This window comes from Mustela lutreola, chromosome 1 (genome assembly GCF_030435805.1).
Source record: "Mustela lutreola isolate mMusLut2 chromosome 1, mMusLut2.pri, whole genome shotgun sequence".
NCBI classification, from domain to species: domain Eukaryota; kingdom Metazoa; phylum Chordata; class Mammalia; order Carnivora; family Mustelidae; genus Mustela; species Mustela lutreola.
In genome coordinates this window covers 95,166,151-95,184,071 of record NC_081290.1, presented here as the reverse complement: position 1 = coordinate 95,184,071, position 17,921 = coordinate 95,166,151, and the positions used below count along the sequence as shown (strand labels likewise).

General features: G+C 35.3%; 1 protein-coding gene across 1 annotated transcript in view; it reads right to left on the bottom strand.

Annotated features, from left to right (window-relative positions):
- Positions 1-2,155: 2,155 nt before the first annotated feature.
- Positions 2,156-17,921, bottom strand: part of LOC131828777 (bifunctional heparan sulfate N-deacetylase/N-sulfotransferase 4) — a 246,817-nt gene continuing 231,051 nt past the window's right edge. Inside the window, exons 9-13 of the mRNA XM_059169785.1 lie at positions 17,051-17,225; positions 11,168-11,338; positions 10,117-10,226; positions 6,358-6,460; positions 2,156-3,348 (exon numbers count right to left, since the gene is read on the bottom strand). Coding sequence (XP_059025768.1) covers positions 3,229-3,348; positions 6,358-6,460; positions 10,117-10,226; positions 11,168-11,338; positions 17,051-17,225 — 679 coding nt within the window. The 3' untranslated portion in view covers positions 2,156-3,228. The remainder of the gene's footprint in view (positions 3,349-6,357; positions 6,461-10,116; positions 10,227-11,167; positions 11,339-17,050; positions 17,226-17,921) is intronic.

Genomic DNA, 17,921 nt, shown 5'->3' with positions numbered 1-17,921 from the left:
GCAGAGTTCTCTTTCTGCTTTTCCCATCCAGCTCACCGGCTCACACACACATACAAAATGTTCATTTGCATATATATACATATATTGGGCATATATATGTACCCATAGCTAAGCTGTGTTCCTGTGGTTGTGATAAAATTCTACATGTAAGACTACGGGATTTCTTTCTTTTCAAAATAGTTGGTCAGAGTTATTTTTGAGGTACTTCCATCAAGCAAATGGTTAATATATTATCTAGCCACCAAAACCAGGCTTTTAAGATATTTTTCCACTATAAATTGTCTGTGTAACTAAAAATAAATCAATTATTCATGGCAAATGGAACACTTTATATGACATATTAAAACAGTAAGATAGAAGAACAAAAACTACATGAGCTAAATATAAATTAATTTGTTGAAATTGAAGCAAATAAAATTTCTAAATGGACTAAGAGCATTTCTTAAGAAAAAAATACGGTAATAAAAGGACTATAAACTTTTCTCACTAACATTCTTCTGTGTTGCTTATACAATTCTTTGGGAGACATTGTTAAATATGAGCAAAATTTGGTTTTGGATGAGATTTGTAATATAATTTTTAAAGATTAGTATTTGACAAGCATGTCATTATATCTTGATGTAGGCTTGTCATCAAATATTGTTCCTACCTTTATTAATGTGAAGTAATCAGTGATTATATTTGTGAGTTAGGCAATTGGAAGAAGAAAAGAGGGGAAGGTACTGTCTTGTTTAAAGATTTCAGGAAGTTCTTTAAAATTTAAAAAAGTATGTACCTCAAGACCATGAAATAGAATTGACTTAAAACTTTAAGGAGTTACATATATTAAACTTGACTCAATAATTCTGAAGTAGCCAGTGGGTAAATCAAGATATTCTTAAAGCTGAAATTTTTCCTGATTTATTATATTATTCCTAAATCCCAGAGTCCTTCTAAATAGTTTACTATAAGATGAAGATGAATTATATAATTAAAATTTATTTTTCTTCATTACAATCTTAGTAAGAAAAATGTGCACACTGATTGAAATAAATCAGGGAGAAAAAACCAGTTGAATTTGGGGGAATTTTGCTCTCTGATGTCTGTAGATAGGTGAATGAGACTGTATACATTACTTAGGAAAAAATGAGAAAATGTCAAAAATGAGTTACATTCTTACAAATCTGGTGATGAGGGACTTGTGTGAATTTTACTTAATATGAAAAATATCTGCTCTTTTTTTCTAAGAACATTTCTGTTATTCCACGTGGGAAAAAAAATGTTAATCTCTAGTTCAAAAGAGAAAGTATTAGAATATAAACTGGAGGAAGCTAGTGAACAAATAAATGTTAGAGGTCTAAATACCCAATTATTGTGATTATAGTGTGCCTAAGAGCAATGCTTTCAAGCACACGATCAGGTAAGAAACAGTTAAGTTGAGAATTTTAGTCTCACACTTAATAAAGGAACAACCAAAGTAATAATCTGTGATTTCTATTAACTCAAGCCCAAGAAAAATTTTCACATTTTCTCAAAAAGTTCCAAAGCCTCTAGATATAGTGGGAAAACAACAGGAAAACAAAAATTTTAATGAAGTACAAACACAAAGTTGAATTCTGGAATAAAATATGTGAAAATTCCTGATTCTCTTTCAGATTTGATTTCATCTGGTTGCTTTAAATAACAACAGCAACAACAAAAACCGAACAACAACAACAAAAAAACAAGGATCTTCAGTTTCCTTTAAAGATATTGAATTATGTTAAGCATAATTTCTCAAATTACAGGAAAAATACTATTATTTATAGCCTGTAGCAAAATTACTCTGGAGGAAGGATGGATTGACAGGTAATGTTACCCAAGCGTTTGATTTACTGTTCTCTCGAAATTTTACCCTCATGTATCACCCTGAAAAGATTAACCAAGCCTTAATATATCTTCATTGAAAAATGGGACAAAAGTTCAACCAGCATGAAAATAACCTCCAAAAGGAGAGGAACCTAAAGCTCTAAGACACTTCTCTAGAAAGTAATTGTTGGGTAGCATGGCTGAGAACTAGGGTTTAGGTTAGAGAATTAATAATGTTCAAAGAGGTAAGTTTTAGACTATATATATATATATATATATATATACACATATATATATGTAAACATATATATATATATACACACATATATATATTTAAATAGGCATCAAAAACCATAATCTTCTGCAATAGTATATATACTGGCATATATAAAAGTCCATGCTTTAAAATAATTGACAGAATGCTATATAGAAGGCACAAGTGCCCCACTCTACCTGTAAGCCCATGTTGATGTTTTCATTCCATATCTTATCAATAAAAATTTTTTCTCCCATAAATAGTGAAAAAACTTATAAATACTACATCACTGTAAATGTGGAGATACCTAGATTACTAGTATGGTAGAGTTATAAACCCATGGAAAGATGTCATTATACATACTAGTTAATACTATACAGATTATGCATTCTCACTCTTTTACCCCCAAATCTCTGATAGATTTTGTTGGACCCATATTGCAGAATTCACTGAGAATGGATTGCCCTGCCAGCGAAAATAGTATTATCAGTGAATGTGGAAACTTTCCTTCTATAAAAGGAAAACAGACGGCAAACACAGGAGGCCACAACTTTACAACTTCCCTAGCAAGTCAAGGAAATCCATAAAGAGGAGTAACAGAGGAAAATATGTGGGCTAAATATGATAAATAATAACTGCTCAAAATAAGAGTATTGGATCATAGGATTGCTTTTCACAACAAAAGTAAATTGTTTTTAAATTAGCAAAGAGAAAATGTAAGCCCTTAAATTCAGATATTGGGTTCCTGCTACCTTCATTTTCAGATATCTCTGTCTTTATATTTTCCTCAAGATTCTCATTTGTCACTTGCATATAATTAAGATTCTCGGTTTTATGTAGAATTTTTGAAACCTTGTGGTAAATAGAGGAACTGGGCTGTGTTATGATCCCCACACTTGAAACTGGATAATGCCACAAAACCCCACATTACTTCCTACAAGCTCACACAGGGATGGATGCTAGTAATTGCCAATGCGTGCATATATATAACAGTTTTCATTTTATGAAAAAGATAGAAGGAAATTTATTCACACAGTCCTCTGTTGACAATCACAAGTGCAGTAGAAGAGTAAAAGATGTGGGGTTTGCTTTTCTATTTAACAGTAAAAGGAAGCATCCTTCGAGCTTTGTTCTTGTCTCCAGTGCTATCTCACTTTCTGCAGCTCCTGTCTCAGCCAGGATGGCAGAGGCTGCCCCAGTCTGTGTAGCAGTTTGGACAGTTCCACGTTGTGATCTCGGTAGTAATTAGAGAGGAACGTTCTAGACTGGAAAGCAAAAAGGAAAAAAAAAAAACAACCAAACTTGAAGGAGGTTATTAGTTCATTAAACATAATTATGCAATCTACATTTCTTAAGAAATTCTATTACAATACAGGTGTCTATAAAATATGCATTTTTTTGTATTTTTCCCTAGATATCACTCATAAGTATCTTTTGGAAAGATTTGGCAGAACTTCAGCTATAAAATAAAAATACTTCCAGTTATATCTTTCCTGGCTTACATACCACAGAGGCACTTATTTGTTGCGGTATTGGTCAAGTCTATGCGGGGGAAGAAGTTAATGAGAGGAAATGGCACTAAAGAAGAATGAGGTAGGGACCTGAAGTGGTACCAAATCTACAAAAGTGAGCTAGGAAAAAACCAGACAGTTCCTTCAAAATTGGTCACTTTGTGTGAAATTGGGCTATAGTATAAAAAGTGAACACAAATAACCATAAAAGCTGAAATTCATGATTAAAGAAATAACTTATAACTTTGCAAAAATATTTTCTATGTTCAGGACAAAAATTGATGCATTTATTTAAAAAATTTTCATTATTTATTTGAGACCGAGAGAGTAAAAGAGAGCATGAGAAGGGAGAAGGTCAGAGGGGGAAGCGGACTCTCCATGGAGCTGGGAGCCCAATGCAGGACTCGATCCCAGGACTCCGGGATCATGACCTGAGCCAAAGGCAGTCGCTTAACCAATGAGCCACCCAGGTGTCCTAAAAAATGGATGCTTTTAAAGCAAGAGATTTTGCTTCCAAAATATTATAAGATCTCATTATAAAAATCATTATAATGAACTTCCTTATGATTCTTAAATTCCTAGGCAAGCTGGAATCATTGGCCCTTATTAGATGAATAGGTTAAAAAACGCTCAAATATATCAGTAGTCTTACTTTATGTAAACAGAAAATTTATAATTGGGTTTTCTCTCAGGATGTCACTTACCTCATATTATACCCCAATACACGTTGTTTTGTGCCTCTGACTACTAGTTTATAATATAGTTGAGAAGACTTTTCCTTGTGGATTAGGAGCAGTGGCTCAAACCCTGTTTTCAGTCTGGTCAAAGTTACAACATCTCACTTTAGTCCTTTCTAATATTTTAACATAAATGAGTCTCTTTCTTTGTAAAACTCCCTTGGCAACTTTTGTGCACACTGTGGAAATGGACTTAAGACAATTACATTTCATCTTGTACCCTCCACCAGGTATTTCATTACATTTCTTCCTTTAAACCAGACTGTAAACACTTCAAAGTCTGGATAAGATGTTTATAGAAGTAGTGAGAACATTACACTGATTTCCTGGCAGATTAAAGTGATTTCTGAAACTCTTTGGAAATTATTGAGTTCAAAGGTATAGTTTGAGGACTTTCTGTTACTTCTATTTCCATAGTAACACCTGAATCACTTCCATCCTCCCTTCGCCACCTTGCTTTGGGAGAGATCCTCGTTATATCTGGCTCAACTGATGGCTAACTGGATTTCCAACCTTAGACTACCTCTTCACACCATCACTTCTTCTTCTTCTTTTTTTTTTTAAAGCTCTTATTCATTTGTCAGAGACAGAGCACAAGCAGGGGGAGCAGCAGGCAGAGGGAGAGGGAGAAGCAGACTCCCTGCTGAGCAGGGGAGTTCAATGTGGGACTCCATCCCAGGACCCTGGGATCATGATCTGAGCCAAGGACAGATGCTTAATGGACTGAGACACCCAGGTGTCAAGTACCATCACTTTTATTAAGAAATTTTTTTCCTGTTTTTGTAGTTTGTCATTGTTTTATGTATCTTATTATAAATCAATGACAGTAACTAATTTAGTCTCCTATAATATATCCTAGTTCATAATTGTTTTATCCTGTATCCTCTCTGTGGTATTGTGGTTTATGATATAAAATATGCCTGGTTTTTGCTCCCTTTTCTGGCATAGAGCTCCTAAAATCTTTGGAATTTGCTAAATGAAAGAGTTAAAAAGTTATCTTTTGTTATGTTAATTAAGTGGGTCCTGGACCCCACCTGGATGGGAGCTGGTTGCTAGGAGAAAATCCTGTGATTAGAAGGTTGGAACTTTAAGTCTACCCTGCTGACCTTGGAGGAAAGAGGTGTTGGGGAATTGAATCAATTGCTATTTACCAATGATTTAATCAGTTATGTCTCTGTAATGAAACATCCAATAAAAACCTGGAAAGGATTGGGTGTAGAGAACTTCCCTGTTGGTGAACATGTGGAGACTGAGGGAGAGTGGCTCACTCAGGGAGGACTTTCTCCTATGGACTTGTCCATAGGACTTGTCCTATGCATCCCTTCCATCTGGCCATTTCGGAGTTATATCCCTTTATGATTAACATGTGATCTAGTAAGTAATGTTTCTGTGAGTTCTGTGAGTCACTGTAGTAAATGAATTGAACCCAGGAAGAAGGTTGTTGGAACTTTCAATCTATAGCTGGTTGGTTGGTCAAAAACACAGGCTTATGACTGGCATCTGAAGTTTGGGGTGGGGAGAGACAGTCTTATGGAACTGAGCCCTCACCTGTGGGATCTCATGCCCTCTCAGGATAGATATTGTCAGAACTGAATTGGACACCCAGCTGGTATCTGAGCACTGACTGGTGGTGTGGAGAAACTTCCCCACCCACAGGTTGGCTCTCCATTGCTTACCTCAGTACCCATGCATGTTACAGGCATGATACATACTTAATATATAATAATAATGTATATATATTTTATCCAAAATTACTTACTTAGTAAACAATTCATTTAAGTACTTTACACGTTTGGAAAATAGTTACTATTCAGTAATATTTATGTTTCAACTGCATCCTAAGGGCAAACAATTCCTATGGATATCTATCAATTATTGATCTCTTTCAGCCTACCTACATCCTAAATATATAACACATTGATAACAAAGAAAGAGAAGAAAAAGGAAGCAAACATATTGTCCCTTATTTTGAAACAACTGTATGCACAAAGTTTTACCAGAGTATTTCATATTAGGAAAATATTACCTCTGGATCCATGGGTGGATATTTTCGGCCTTTGCTCTTTCCAAGACATTTGGTCTTTCCTCCTTCCAGTAGTTGACACCAAAAGCCCTTTTGGGGATCAAACCTACAAAAGATCAAACATATACATGATCGTAAAAATGTAATGATTATAAATTGTATACAGAATTTTTTAAAAAAGATTTTATTTACTTATTTGACAGAGACACACAGAGAGAGGAAACATGAAGCGGGAAGTGGGAGAGGGAGAAGCAGGCTTCTTGCCCAGCAGGGAGCCAGATGGAGCTGGATCCCAGGACCCTGGGATCATGACCTGAGTCGAAGGGAGATGCTTAATGACTGAGCCACCCAGGTGCCCCGCATACAGAATTTTGAATAAGAGAGCCCCACCAATTGGATAAAGAAAATGGACTTCGGTATGCCCATTGTTACAATTTAATTCAGTTCTATAAATATTCATTGAATTTATTTAAAGTCTAGTGAGACTTAACGAACTATATGTTATTATATATTTTCGACTATTTCTACGGAATGAAAAAAAACCCTGTAAATCCTCAATCTTAGATTGAAATTATTAACTTAAGCTTCATACTTTACCTATTCATCTATAAAAGATCAAGGACCTATAATCAAAACTGCAACCCATATACACAGGAATTTTGAAATATTTATTTAGTTATTAGTATGATCTCCCTGTCAAAATATGTTAACAGATTTCTTTGAAATCATTCAATAGTATATATTAAAGTGACTGAATTTAATGTAAGTATAGTTTTGTGAATATAAACATGAGTTAGAGTTTCTAATTTGGAAGAATGCTATGGTTTCAAGTTCAAAATGTTTATACTTTTTAAGGAGGAAATTAAAATTGTAAAATTGAATTTATTACATTTTTTTCAGACAACATGAGGCACAGGCCATGGAAGAGGTGAGTGGAAGATTAGACAACTCTTCATTTATTTTGCTGAAGGCAAATGACCCTATGGGATAATTTAGGTCTTTATACTTTTAAGGAAAATTCTAATGGTTTGTTCCTATGGCTGCACAAAGTTACAAAAGAAAGGATGTGTGTCCTAATTATTTAAACTCAGATATATAAGCACTTTTGTTTAGGACTAACAAGATAGGAAAATGGAAGAATAAACCAAATAAGAAGAGAAATTTTAAATTTATTGCTATGGGACTTGCTGCATACATAAAACATCGAAAAGGTTTGCATTTTTGTTGCTCAGCAGATGTTTTAGGAGGATGAGGCATAATTGACTGGGATGTAAAGTTAATTAGTTGCAGAATATTTTGTTGCCCTGGGCCCATTCCTGTAATACCAGTGCACCTGCAATTTGCCTCTGCACATATGTGAACTCATTTAGGGGGAGAGGGAAGTTTTCTTCACAGTTCCCTGCCCAACCTATTATTAGAGACCTGATCCTTGCAATCCAGGTTGTCCTAGTACATGTTATCAATTAAAATTAAATACATCACTGGTTAAATGGTTAAAAGGAAGACAGAGTCATTTCCAAACTGGACCTTTCAATCTGCTCCTTGCCTATCACAGTCCTTTCTCTAGTTTTCATTAATTTCCCAAGAGGAAAAACAATTCAGCATGCTTTGCAAAATGAGATGGGGAAGTCGACATAACTGTGCCCCTGAACAGTATTTTCTGCCTCAGGATGAGAATATTTAACTGCATTAAGGTAAAATACAATTCTGGCAACAAAGCCAAGATATTTATACCCACGCTGAGAGCATCTCCTTTGCTCTCAGGTGTGTAGAGATCCCAGGATGGGCTGCCATCTCTCCCTGTCTCCACAGCAGCTGTTGTGAGGCAGAATGTAATACAACTTGAGGAAGAAGAGCCATATTGAAAATCATGCTTTTAGACAGTGTTATAACCTTGACTCCACATTATTTTGCAGTCCTGGTTTCATCAATTGCATTGATGTTATATACTCTAACAGAGGGCATTTGCTTTTTCTAAGTTATATGAATTCATTGTTTTATGGCTTTATTTTAGTAGATGTGGAATTGCAAAATGAAGATGCAAAGCCTTTCTCAAATAACTGTTGGACAACTTTGAGACAACGAATTGGTTGCCACATGACTTCTTTTATTACACTGAGCATCACAAAAGTTATTAATTTTTGTGATGTGAGACATATTAAAAACCATAATTCTGCACTTGTTTGTAATCTCTTCTTGAAAAGTATGATTTTGCAGGTTTATTGAACCATAAGTAACTATTTGTAGTAAACAAGATAGAACCATTCCCTAAACTACTGCAGGGAGACAGGGGAAGACACGGTAACATCGATAATATTAATGTAAAATGTATTCTAGGGAGCTTTGTCTACTTAATCAACAGGGGCCTGCCTTGTATTGTTGTTATTTCCATGTGTGGGTAAAAACTTCATTAGGGTTGTTTGAGTGGATAAGGAACAACCCAATCTTATTACTGCTTTTCCTGTCCTTCCATTACCCTCTCTAATTGTCTAATTGCTGATTCTAATCTGCTGTGAACTGGGAAATTATATAATCAGGTTTGTTAGAATTTTGTCTAAAATTTAATAGGCTTTGTATCAGACCTTGTGAGGGAATTAAGTATATACCTTTTTAAAATGTGTTTTGGCTCCTTGGAGGTTTTACTTGTTTATTTTGCTTCTTTACATTTTCCCCATCTTTAGTTACCCAAGTATATAGTTTTATTTTTCTAAGATGATTGCTAGAACATCTCCCCTTCCAAATTCTTTTCTGCAGCATGCTCTTGCCCCTCCCCATCGAAAGGGGGAGGCCCATTGCTGTCTCTGTGGATTTGTACTGGCTTTAGCAACTTGGTTGTAATCAATAAAATGAGATGAAAATGATGCTGTGCGACTTGCAAGACTAGGTCAGAGAAAGCTATAGCTGTGCTGGATCACACTTCCTCCACATATCACTCCCTTTCAGAACATGGCCAGACACTCAAAAAGCCACATGAAGAGGTCTCATCCCATTGAGCTTAGGCTTTGAGCCCTCCCAGTCCAAGAGCCAGAGATCTGAGAGAAGCGAAGATGGCTCCAGAAGATTGCAGTCTCCAGACGTTTGATTCATACCCAGACAGTCATATTTTCCCCAGGTTTTATGAGTAGAAGTAAGCAGTTCTGGGTGTGCCTTGTCTGGATTCCCAGCCCCTAGATTCTATAAGCGTAATAAAATGGCTGTGGTAATTAATGCTGGTGGGTTTGGGGATGGTTTGTCATGCAACAATAGATAACTGGAACGTTATATGTGACTACCTGTTGGTTATCCATAATTTAGTAAGTACAAAGTAAAATACGAATTTATCCTTTTCCCAATTCTGCCCCCAATACTGGTCACTTTCACAGAGTTAAGGATGGGAGTCAGCATTTCTAGCCTGGAATTACTTGGGGTGAGAGACTGTATTTTTTTTTTTTCACCATTGTAACTTCAATTTCTAGGACAATTTTTGCAGAGTAGGTGTAAAAAATTTACTTAACCAAACTTATATTGGTGAAAAAGCCCACCAAGAAGGGGGTTTGTGAAAAAAAAAAATGCCTATAGGATTGCACTTTATAAAATAAAGTATTTGTGGTATTCAAAAGGAAGACACTACATGAATAATGAGGATACTCCTTTGACTGCTTTTGAGTAGCATAATGATGTATAAATTCATAGCTAGTATTAATGATGCTATACACACACCTACCAGTGATAATTTATGATGGCAAATAATGGAAATGAAATCAAGCATGAGAATAGACTCACGTTAGTGCTTCAGAGTAATTATAATGAGGTGTAACTCCCAGAAACTTCTGGACTTCATCCATCACAGTAGCTGGGTCAGATCTCAGCTGTTGTCCATCAATAATTAGCAACTATAAAGTCAAAAATAGTCACTTTGTGAAGAACAAAACTAAATTAAGTAGACTGAGCTGCCTCACTTGACCTGGTATAACATTAATCAATTAGGTCAGTGTGAATAGGAAGAAAATATGCATTACTTAAGATACATTTTAATGTTTACTATTCTTGTGTCCTTCCAAATAAATAACAATCGAGGTTTGCCATTGGCATTGCTTATAACCCTTAAATAACCTGATTGTAAATCAGAAATAAACACAGATACTCTCCTGATTTAGTAGTTCAGTAGAAACTCAATTTTCCATCTGTCATGTAGTCAGATAATTATCCAGTCTACGGAATCCCATGAGCTAACCTTGGAGTCAAAGATTTAGGAATGGCATAGATAAAAATTACTCATCTGCTCTCCTTATTAGCCATGACAAAGAACTCAGCTTTTAGTCATGACCTGATCTGGAGTAAGAATATAAACAATATGGACGTTTCCTCAAATCCTTACCTCTTGTTTGATCCTGCATTCCTGGAGCTGTTACAGCATTCTCCATTTTGACAGTCTGATGCATGACCTCCTTTTTCCTTTCTAAGAGCCCTAGAGGACAGATGTCAGACTATCTGCATGGGGTGTTCCATAAAGGTATTGTCTAAATGGCTATTCTGTGAGTAGTTGAGTTACTGTTTATGAATCACGTGATGTCTCCTGTGTGAGGACTCAACACTTTGAGACCAGCTACTACCCAAAAGGAGATCCCAAGAAATATGTTTCACAACCACCTAACATTTTAATACTATTATTGGCATTAAAATGTAAAAATCCACATGTCTTCTTTAGGTATGATTGTCTCATTATAAACCGTTATCTGTGGCAATGTTATTTCTCATTTTCTGTTTGTCAAGTGCAATAAAGCCAATAAAGCCAAGGTATGTTAGACAGAAGAAATTAATTTTAAGACCTTACCTGAGAAGTAGCAAAGTAAGTTAGCCATCTTTCTATGTGGACCGCATACCATCCAGGTACTAAGCATCTCCTTTGTAAAGCTTTTAGGTCAGATGGGGCCCAATGTCTGGTTGTGATAACTTCGTAGAAATTAAACCTCAGGGCAGCTGGATCTTCATGTGATCGTTGGTGCTTTAACAAGAAAGTCAATTTTACAATTGGTGTTCTTTATGCACGCATGGGTATGTGTGCGTGTTTGTGTTTGATGTATGCATGTGCATGTATCTTTTATTTCCAAAAAGTAATGAAAATGGTAAACTAATTTTAGAATGAAAAAATAAAGTGCATATATTAAAATCCAGGCAATGACATATTGCTTATTTAAAGTATAAGCCTTCTGTGTATATCGAGTAGTAGGCACATAAGCCTGTGCTTGTCTTCACGTCTAAAATGTTTACATACAAAGAAAGAGAAGAATATAGGATTTTCTTCATGGGTTTAACTAAAAGTGAATAGAAGAGATTCAGATCGGCAAGAGCAGGTTTATAGATTATTCTGCTCGTTGTCTCACCACAGCTATTCCTACAGGTCCTAACAATTCTGCAATACCTCTGTGTGGCAGATGTTATGAGCATAGGGAAAGTGGATGTATAGTCCTAATACTTGTTTAGGTGTCATAAAGATGTTGATGTTGCCCAAAGTCCTTTCCTTTTGCTTTCCCAGGAATTTTCATGTATCCATGCTAATTTTCAAGTACTGAGCCATTATTAATTTTCAGTACCAAATCCTCTGAATCTTTCTTATCAAACCATCATTAGTCAAGCTCAAGAGCCCCATACAATAAGAGGTGAATTTAGCAGTCAATACAATTTCATAAGCACTCAGCAAACTCCTTACCAGAACAACAACAACAACAACAAAACGGTTATAGATTCTGGAGATAAAACGATATAAGCAAAATGTAATCTCTATCTTCAAAGAATTAAAAATTTTCTATGGGAGGCAATAGATTAACAGACTATAATCAAGTCAGATATTTGACTAGAGTTATATATATTGTTGTGGTAGCCAGACGAATAAGTGATCAATTCTGAATGAAAGATGAAGGGATGTTTTAAGTGGTTGAAAATTTTGAGCTAAAATGTAATAACAGATTTTTATAATTAAAAAAAAAATAAACATAGAAACTGAGAGAGAACTTGATCCCTTAAGTTTGAGTGAAAGTGTTGAGTTGTGGAATGGATGAACTGATTTTGCAAGATATCTAAAGTTTAACATAAAGAAAATTAACTACAGAATGAGGACAGGAGTGTATTAGGACTTGATACAATTGTGTAATAGCAGGTCATCTATGTTAGTTAGAAATAAAATTATAAAAGTAAAGATGAGCAAGAAGTGGTTAAACAGTAACCAGTGAGTGGTAGTTTGGTGGAATAAAACTTGAAGGTCTCTCATTATTATATATTTATTGACATTCTTATATGCATATGCATTATGCTGAGTACACAGAGACTACCTAATACATTGAATTAATACAATGTGTAGAAACTACATAACTTGAATAAAGGAATATAAAAGTACTATGTGCATATTAATATATTAATACTAAAATTTCTATGTTAAGCAGTGATAATATGGAACTGTACTCAATCTACCCCACATTGATTTATAAAAGTTTAACACCAACTTTTCTTTATATTCCTGCAACTAAGAAGATTAGCATAAAAATATGACCAGAAGTCACAAAGGGACATATTTTATGGAAAAAATAGCACTCTAGCTTCTCTGTGAGGCCCATTATAAAAATGTGGGGTAGAAATTACAGTGGCAGGTGACATTTGTAGAGGTTTCTGAATTACACCTGCTGCGCTTTGGATTTATGGTATTTACTGAATAGACAAGACTAGCTAAGTAATAGGCTGCATTATTTTGAAATGTGGAGCAGTTTGGGGACCCTACTCTTAGTAATATAGCAATAAAAATACCAGGAAAAATAATTCTTTTCAAGCATGTATGTTCAAAGAATTTACTTGGAGAAGCAGGCACAGATTCTCTTTTATTTAAATAGTTTAGGTGAAAAATATTCATATAAATTTGTTCTATGTTTTCTGCTAGGAGAATGTGCAACATATGACCCTTAAGTAATTATATTCAATATTTTTAATGAAGACTTACTATTTGAATGCTTTTGTCACTTTTTTTTTAAAAGTAAGCTTTACTTGCTTTCAATATGAATTTTCATAAAGTGAGAAAGGTGTATTTTTCTATCTTGAGGGAGACAGTGACACATGGATTCTAATAATAGTATTTGGATCTTTTTCCCAATCCAGGTGTTCTCCTAGGATCCCTGACCTCTTGCAATCCCAATGTACAGGGTCATATTTTTCTGTCCATTATTATTTGTTCTTGGCCATAAATGTTTATTGAAGAAAGTCACGAAAAAGAATGAATTAAAAAAATAAAGAATGGGTGAAAAATAAATGAATAAAAAGTAAAAATACAAAAATTTCTCTTATGTTCTTTAAAAATTCCTTTTTAGTCTTGTTTTTTGGGGGACATTAATTTATATATGCATTAAGCATACACATACACAAATACACTCATTTCCTGGGATTTTAATACATTTACATTATTACCACCACAGATTCAAGATCACCTTTAATTAAGCCTTCACTGCTGTAGGCAATTTTACATTTCTGTGGTCAACTTTATCTCACCCCTGTGCAAAGATTTCACACTGCCTTTTTTCTCTCCTCAAACTGCTGTCCCCAAATAACCCCCTCTTTTCCATTAGAGTAACTCATTCTCAACTTTCCAAAAGAAGGAGAGACCATCAAAGGGATGCCGGGGTGGCTCAGTTGGTTAAGCATCCGCCTTTGGCTTAGGTCAGGATCCTAAGGGTCCTGGGATCGAGTCCCGCATGGGGCTCTCTGCTCAGCGGGGAGGCTGCTTCTCCTTCTGACCTTCCCCCCATTCGTAATTTCTCTCTCTCTCACCCTCTCTAATAAATAAAGAAGGAGAGACCATCAGAATCACTTCGGCTTCTCTATCTCAGACCTTCAAATTTGCCAGCATGTACATTTATCCCCTCTTCTAACTTCGAAGTTTCAGTGGGAAGATTCTTAACCAGAGTCCTACTGATGTAATTCAGAGGGTCTATGAACTTGGATCTGAAAAAAAAGTTTTTTTAATTTTCTGTAACTTTTAAATGAAATTTTGCATTTATTATACCTGTGATTTTGACCACCAATAAAAACAGGTATTTTTGAAAAAAAACAAAAAACAAAAAACAAAACAGGTATTTTTGTATCACATTATAGGAGTTTAAGATATATTAAAGTGTTTTCATGCTCATCCCTACTTCAACATTACAGCAGTATTAGTCCTGCCATTAGATCTGGCCATTTAATTGTTAAAATAAATAAAAATTTGTTACTGATTTAAAAATTACTTTGATACTTATAGTTCAAGAAAGCTATTACTTTGTAATTCTATGTATTTTTATGTTTTTAAAATGTGCTTCTGAAATGGGACCCATAGACTCCTACAGCTTGCCAGGAGTGTCCTGCACAAGAAAAGTGAAATCTGGATGCTTCCCTCCCATTGGAGCTGTTTCCTGTAGTCATCTCTTCCTGGTCCCTCAGGAGCCACACAGGACTGATCCCCAGTTTCTCTCCTAGGTCCTAAACATCTCTCTCTCTCTCTCTTTTTTTTTTTTTTTTTGCCTTAAACATCTCTCCTTTTTTTGGACACTCCTGCCCATCTCATGATTCAAATCACTACCACCATGGAACATAGCTTCCTTGAACCCACTTTAACCTTTCTATAGTAAGTGTGTGTCTTGTTTTTTCCCCTTTTTATTCCTGTTTTATTTTCTGTTTTTTATTTCTTCTTCCCAATTAGTTTTTCCTCCACTAAATCCATCTGGTTTTGCTTTATCATTTGTCGCTAAAAGCTCTGCTTCCCCCCATTTCTTTCAACTCAATGGAAATAATTCAGGCTTTGTTCTGTCCAACTGTCTAATTTCTTAGCAGCCCTTTGACACTGTTATCACCTCTGCTGTATGGTAGTACTCTGTTCCTTTGTATTCAGTGTCATCACACTCCTGGATTTTTTCTTCTACTCCTCTGGCTGTTTGCTCTTGTCTCCTGGGCTGCCTTATCGTTCTCTGTACTTTGCTTCTCTAAACTCTCTCCTTAGGCAGTTTCACCATGTTTGTGGCTTTTTGCCTCTGATTCACAAATTTCTGTCTGCGGCTCTGACCTCTCCCCAGAGTGCCTGCTGACTCTACTGTTCTCCACACGACAGTCTTTCCTTACCTCAAGATCACCATTGGTGCCACATCTTTAGCACCCCTCCCTCCAACCGGTCCTGTTGCCTTCTTCAGTGTTTCTATTTTTATGGGCATATATACTCATCATCCAGTTATCCTTATCAGAAATTTGATTTATCCTTGACACTGTCTCCTCACCAGGTTCTGTTGGTTTTAATTCCTACATGCCTTCTGATACTTTATACTTCACTCCGTCTGTACTTAACTCTCATCGTCAAAGCTGCCTCTATTTCTCAGCACCTCTGAAAGGAAATCTGGTAGTTACTCACTGGCTTAACTCTTCAAAGGCTTTCAGTTGCTTGAAGAATGGTGGCCACACAGTTCCCCCACCTGAGTTCTGGCCCCTGCGTACGACTCAGACCCATCTCCCACAGGTTTCCACCTCGAGTTTTGCTCTCTAGCCACATGGAAGTTTTCTTAGTTCTTTCCATGTGCTGGGGGTTCCTTGTGCCAGTGGACCTCATATACTTTTCCCTCTGCCCAACTCTCCTTCTACCCCATTCAGTTTATACTGACTCATTCTTCAGTTTTAAGTCCAAAGTTTATTTCTCTAGATGATGCTTTCTTCATACCTAACAGATTTCCTTATGGAACATTCAAAATTTTTAGCCATATATCTATGTGATTTTTTGATTAATACCTATCCACACATTAAAATGGACACAATGTTTTAATTAATATTATATTGATTAAAACCACCATTAAATGTTGTTGCAGAATATTGCACATCAATGTGATACAAATTTATATTGTTGGGTATTTATTCCTTTTACTGTTATTATTGTTTGACAAGTATTGCGGTATAGGAAGGAATAAATATTTGTCTATCCCTTTGAAGTTCCCATAACACAACAGGACCTTTACAAAACTATTTTGATAATTATTGCCAAATTAGTGTTCAGAAAAGATCTCCATCTATACCTTTCTTCTGGAATGTTTGAATATCTTTATCATCACACCCTTGCCAGCAGGAAGAATAAACACGACAATTTTTGTAGAGATGATATTCAGAAAGAGTATCATTTTGATTTGTATTTTGTTGCTCCCTAATTGGGTTGATCATTTTTCATATAAATCGTTGAGCAGTTATATTTGTGGGTGTCTTTGTGTGTGTGAAATGTTTATCTATGCTTTCTGTTTATTTGCTCATTTTTCTACTGAGGTATTATATCTTTTCTTTTATCAGTTTCCAGAAGCTTTTTTTTTAAAAAACAAATTAAGGATACTAAACCATTTGCCATGTGTTATTAAAGATGCTCTACTTCGATATGTATTCTTTTTGTTGATTCTGATAGACTAATATTTTACATGTTTATACTGTCTAGTCAATCTATTAATCCTTTATGTATGATGTTTTCTACTAGTTTATGCTTGAAATTCCTTGTCCAACTTCATATGACTCAAATATTCAGCTTTTATTACTTATAATTTCTTTTCTTTTTGGGGGGGTTAGCTATGCAACATTTGACTGTTGAATACATCTGGACATCTAGACTTTATTTGGTATTCACTATTGCTTACATTTAGCTATGGCCAAATGTTTTTAAAAGTACTTTTTTCCTGCTTCATACCTGGTACCAAGAGTATGCCCTGTCTGAGGGGTCGATGAGGATGGTGATGATCTTGGCCTTGGGGACCAGAGATGCTGCTCGCTTGGGAGCTTCTTCTGAATGGAAGTAATTTGCACTCTTTTCAAACAGAAAGTCACTTGTGATGTTGGATGGAGTAGGAAAAAAGTCCATATACCTGAAGGCAGAGAAAAATAATCTGAGATACAAGTTTTTCTCTAAAATGCCATGGATATGAAATAACGGAACATTTTTACATTCATTTATACTGATTTCTAATTATTAGAGTTATAATTCTACACTGTTATATTATTCTCTATATGTCTATAATACATATTCTAATTATGTTATAATTCTATATACCTATAATTCTAATGCAAGTGCTATTCTATCCACTTTGACTGTAAAGACAACTCAAAGCATTACTGTTTTAATGAACTATATAGGGCAGGGGAAAGAGGGAGATGAAATGGGTAGACTGTTAAGAACAGGGGAAAATCTTTGATATTCTCTGCTATCAAAAGCAAAATCTAGAAAAATTTAAGTTTACCCTTGGCAAAAAGCAAATTACACAGTATTGCCTAGTAAATATTTTAAAATAGTAAATTCTTGTTTGTGAACTTGAATACAAAATTTTTAATTTGAGATGACAGTGCACAAGAGAGGAGGGTGTGTAAGTCAGAAGAGCTATAAAATCCTAAGCCGAGTAGGGCAGAGCTGCTCTCCTCCTTTTTAACTTCTGCATAATTTGTAGTATGTGTAGCAATGTGAACGCATTATGGTCCATCTAGAGTCATTAAGAGGATATTTCCTGCTAGTTGATCCTGTGGTGCCTCGGTAGGTTCGCTCCTCCATATGCTGTCAGAACATTCCT